We start from the raw sequence: 5,809 nt of genomic DNA, 5'->3' as shown, positions 1-5,809 counted from the left end.
TGTATATATATATATAAGTATATATATATATATATACATGTATACATGTATATATATATATATACATGTATGAATATATTATTGTTATTATTTTATCCATTTATTATAGATATAGATATAGATTAATATATATGTATATTATTGCTTATATATGAATGTATATATAGGTATATATATATATATATATATATATGAATGTGTTTGTGTGTGTATGTATGTATGTATGTATGTTTTTGTGTATGTATGTGTGCATGGTTGTACTTATTATATCTATATTTATTATATATATATGAATACATGCACACATGTATCTATGTATACATGCACACATATATTTATGTATACATGCACACATGAATATATATATATATATATATATATATAAAGAAACTTAAACTGTTTATTTCATACACGGGCATATACATTTCTACGTGTACCAGAAAGCGATCCAAATACGAAAGCAGGACCATTGTTGGCTGTTCGTGTCCGAAAAGTGCACTTTTGATTGAATATTGTCTATTGTTGACTGTATTTTGTCGATTGTATTGCAGAAAAAAGATTATGGAGACTGTCAGTGACCTCGAAAGATTAATGGATGTCGAATCCCCCTGGACGTTTGTCATCATAGATCCTACCTGTGATAGTGAAATATTCCCAGCCACTGGCGTGGAAATAAGCCCGCTGGATTAGTGTGGTGTAATAATAAATTATTGTCGTCTGAGGGTCGAATTGACTGTACGGGTGAAGATATTTGATTTATCTATTTTACCACCATTGAGGATTCATGTGTAGAATATAGAAATATATATATATATATATATATATATATATATATATATATATATATATACATCGGATTCACAACAACCAACTCGTTTTTCAACTGCGTCATTGACAATTGATACTATCAGCTGCTCAAACTATGTCGCAAAGGTACTACTACATTGATTGTATATGTGGATTTGCATGCAACTGAATTTGTGAACAAAATGTAGCTTTTATCTTCAAGCAATTTTGTCCAGATGCAAACTCTGAAAGTCATGCGATGTAATCGTAGACACGTTGCGGATATGAATAGAATGTTTATATAGGTATAAGAAAACCCTAGAATTTATCTTCAGAACTGCAAAACATAGTACCTATCATCGTATTATCTTGTTTATACGTGTAAAGTATTTGTATCTTCTGTATAGGCAAGTGAATACTTTTTTGTGAACATTGTACATCTCGTGAGTGTATAAGTTCTATTCTCACGTGGATTGTACCTTAGGGAAAAGATACACAGGTATTTCATACTGTAGTTACCAAGCCTGTATTCATACCTATCTGCTAACGGGTTTATGCTAAAATAAATACGGACGCACCCGATCGGGCACATACGCAAAGTTTTATTTTTTCATCGACAATGACAGTGTATCAAGAAGTACTAACGGACACGTTTCATCACATAACCCCCGCACTTGTTAATCATAGATGTTACCGGTATAACTTTTATAAAAAACCCGTGCACTTGTTCCTAACCTTTAGAGCAACCTACTTTACGACTTACCACAATTACAGTTACATTCTCAAATGTTGTTTTTAGTCTAACATTCAAAGTCGATACATATTCTCGATAGGATGTATATAGTATCTCTCCAGTACAATGGAATATATACTATACAGCAGGTACCTTCAGTCAACTATGTATTACAAACGCACTAAATACATTCAGTATCCATGATACACACACGCTATATAAATTTAGTACATATATGCAAATATACTAAGTATCTCTTTGACTTTCTGGATTCTGCTGTCGTTTTATCACTGAAAGCGTACCTGCAAGTCACTTTTTTTTAATAAAAATAACTTAAGGCGTAAGGCTTCAAAGTACCTCCAAACTGTATTACTGAAAGCGTAACTTGGAAGTACCCCTCATAGGTACATATTACATCCTGAACTCGATTTCTTAATTAATCCCGTAATCAAGTTTTGTGGTTTTCATTACACCCTCTAGTGAAGGATCGAAGGATCGAAGACCCCTTAAACGGTAGAAGCCTCTGTTTGGCCCGTTTTTCTAGCCTTACAATAGTTAGTGTGCTTCTACATATTTACTATACCTACAGAAGGTTTAAAGGCAATCCAACATATATATCCCTACATACGGCGACTGAAATACACGGCAGAAGCGTTTGAATGATTTTATGATTAAAAGATCGGGTATTTGTGTACATCCCACCAAGTAGGAATATAAAGTTGTCAAACGAGCACTGAAATCTTTAAATCCGATACACACTTATTTTTAGTTCAACTAGCGAGGTGTTTGTTGTACTCATGGTAAGGATGATAAATACGATATTTCGCCATAAGCCATAGCATTTTGGATGAAGCACAGTAGAATCGAATCGAGTTTGACCTATGCACTTGGCACTATCGAGGAACGCCTTATCGGTATTGAACGGTGTAGCACACTTGTTGCAAAATCAGTCAAGTGAGTCATGCCCTCAAAAGCACACGAAGTGTGGGTTAGTGGGGAAATGGGGTGAATAGTAAACTCGACAGGAGTGCCTGCGACCAAGACACAATACCACGTTGCGATCGCTAGGACCATGTCAACTGATAAGGACTAACGCATGCTATAAAAGCGGTTGATTGGCTCGAACTGATTCGACTTGCAGTGTGGATACACATCGATGATATGGGGCATAACATGAGTGCTGTAAGATCGCGATACACAAACTTCAGTTCTATGTCGACTGTTTCACCGTGTTTATTTTCTCTCCGGTATGGTGTATGACCTACTCGTTCCATGCATATATCGGACAACGTTGTACAAATAGATGCATTTCTCTGGGAATTATCAAATATAGCGACGCGAGTGTGCGAATGCCCGAATCTGGATTGCAGATCCTCATCTCATTGCTCCACGCCGAAGAAAACTCGTACATGATTGCATGTTCTGGTACAGGCCCGTTTGCATAAACTACTTTCTCTGTTTGGCACGTATCAAAAGCGATTTCCACGTATATATTCGTATACAGATCGTCATTTGAAGCATACAAAAGCACGTGTACACTATTCAAGTAAGCGCATACACTACGACAAGCGTATACAGTCAAGGCATGCGCATAGAATTCAAGTTTGCGTGAAAAATAACTTCTACGCTGCAGTTTCACACAGCTGGGGTAGTGCCTGGCTCATGCGGTTCTGCGACATCGGCAGTTGGCTCTGGTGTAGTGCCAGAAGGCGTACTAGGCTTCAGGTTGTTTGGCGGGGTGTTGTCCTTGGAGCTCTTGGATGTCTTGTCCTTCTTGACCCCACTCATAAGCGAGGACAGTTGATGGAACAGGCCCTTTTTCTTGAAACTCTCCTTGGCATCGTGGAACTTTTCATCCTCATCACTGTCGTTCGCAGCAGCACTCTCACTCTGCGGCTTACTCTGAGTCTGAGCCGTAGTGGGAGTAGTGGGTGTAGCAGAACTCTCTGACTCCGTGGCTGGCACACTGTCCACCTGCGCGGACACTACGCCATCGGCATCGGGACGTGCTATGGGCAACACAGCCACCGCTGTGTCTATGATTGGGGATGTGCCTGTACCATCGGTCTGTGTATTCGTATGCACACCCGCAGCAGCAGTACCTTCACTCGAGCTGGAGCTAGGACTAGTAACGTCTCCTGTCCTGTCCTTCTGCACTACTACACCCGTCTCAGGCACCTCTCCTTTGCCACTGGTGATGTTGGATACCGTGCCGTTGTAGTCTGGAGCGGTGCTGGGTTCGGCTAGGGCTCCCTCGAGCTTCTCCACACTAGCAGATCCCACAGGCTTCCCGGCGCCGCTCGCTGAGCTACCACTACTGTGCGACTTCTTGTCGGATGCAGTCACAGATGGGCTGGTGTGCCCACTAGTAGCACTCTTCTCACTCTTCTGACTCTTGGCACTTTTCTTGCTGCTTCTGCTTGCGCGGGAGTGATTTTCGTCCTTGTCCTTCTTGTGGCTCTTGTCTTTGGGCAATGTCTTGCGGAGCGCATGCCAGGTGTTCTTGATGCTGTCGGCCACTCCGTGCAACTGTAAAACGGTTGTGCGTCGCAATTTAGTTTGTAACTTGTATATCGACGCTTCACAGGCACAATATGACATGAAATGAATCGTGCAACTGTGGCGTGCAATTGTTCTGCGGCTTAATAGAAACTTATGTAGAAGTAATATTATGTACCAAGACTATCTGTATCGACGTGTGTGAAGTGCAAGCCTGAGGCGGCTTGGCCTCACTCCTACTTGAAGCCACCAAAATCAAGAATTAGCTTTGGTGTATCGGTAGCCCATACAGTATGTCCCCCCATCGGCCGTGCTATGCAATTTGACAGACCTTACACAGCCTCTCTCTACTGTATGTATCATTCTACTTGACCTACACCGTCCGTATAATACAAACTTAGACTCAGACTCAGACAACAACACAAACAAAAACACTATATATATATATATATATATATATAAATATATATATATATACATATATATACATATATATATATAAATATATATATATATACATATATATACATACATACATACATACAACATACATATATATATAGACATATATACATATATATATATACATATATATATATACATATATATATATATATATATATGTGTGTATTTATATCACACCTGAGGTGATTTCGAGACTTGCTCCTTGTTCGCAGGTACAACAGGCAAGTGCTCATCCTTTGGAGCCTCGGTGACCCTCACGGTATGGCCCCCATCGGCTGTTGTGATAGCGCGGTTCCTCCCCGAAGTCACCTCCAAAGGGTTGTACGCGAAGTGTGCGCGCATAGTCTCAGGTACATGCGATGCGTGCGTCTGGAAACTTGAGATGAATCTGATTTACCGCGCATGAGGTGGAAAAAAGAGTGTTAAAGATTATTTACCCCACAAACTACAACACTCGAAAAGATATTTCGATTAAGATGGCGAGCCTTCCGATAATGAGGTTTCAGCATGTAGGATCTCATTTGTAGGGCTTGGCTGCTGACATCAAAGCTGGTCTCGAGTTGGACTGCGAGATATAAGTATACATTTCAGTATAAATGTGTGGGACTGCGAGATATCTTTATACGCTTCAGTGATTATAAATCAAGATATGCTGGTATTAGAAGCGAAATATCCGCTCCCCAATTTGCTAAAAGAACCGACCACAATAGAACGTCACTCGCACAAGCAAGAACCATCATTGTTACGCTATCAACCACAAGTGGTGACCAATATGCCTCTGCTACTTACTTACCCACACTTTAACACATGAAATAATTATGCCAATACATGAATGCACAACAATCTATCATGATCGTTATGATCCCACCCTAATCACGCAGAGACTACATTGACAATCATGTTTATATAATACGCAGACATACACAGACACACTCACCTGTGTGCAGGTATAGGGTGTTCTTGTGTTGAAGTCCGAGCCGAGTCTACTGGGTCACGATACTGATATTTCTTGTGCATACTGGAGGGTACGTACACCGTATGGTTCAAGAAAGAACTCATCTTCCTGCATGGGAAATTAGGAAAGGCAAGGAAGAATATAGTCGGTTTGCGAACTTAAACAAATCTAAATACAATTTTATATATCTATATATCTATATATCTGTATATACCTATATATATCGATATATATCTATATATATAAATATCTATATATATATATATCTATATACTTATGCATATATGCATATACATATACATACTTCAACACACATGCATATATATATATGTATATATTATATATAATATGTATGTATGTATATATATATA

The 5,809-nt window shown here is 39.1% G+C and overlaps 1 protein-coding gene across 1 annotated transcript; it reads right to left on the bottom strand.

Moving 5' to 3' along the window:
• Positions 1-2,732: 2,732 nt before the first annotated feature.
• SARC_00598 (hypothetical protein) lies at positions 2,733-5,500 on the bottom strand (the record flags this gene model as incomplete). Its single annotated transcript, XM_014305697.1, has 3 exons — positions 2,733-4,048; positions 4,661-4,871; positions 5,421-5,500. 3 exons carry the CDS (start codon positions 5,498-5,500, stop codon positions 3,155-3,157), a joined length of 1,185 nt encoding a protein of 394 aa, XP_014161172.1. The 3' UTR covers positions 2,733-3,154.
• Between the last annotated feature and the right edge of the window lie 309 nt (positions 5,501-5,809).

The sequence above is a fragment of the Sphaeroforma arctica genome (assembly GCF_001186125.1).
Source record: "Sphaeroforma arctica JP610 unplaced genomic scaffold supercont1.20, whole genome shotgun sequence".
Lineage (NCBI taxonomy): Eukaryota > Ichthyosporea > Ichthyophonida > Sphaeroforma > Sphaeroforma arctica.
The sequence above is the reverse complement of the archived record's forward strand: the minus strand, read 5'-3'. Positions and strand labels throughout refer to the sequence as shown.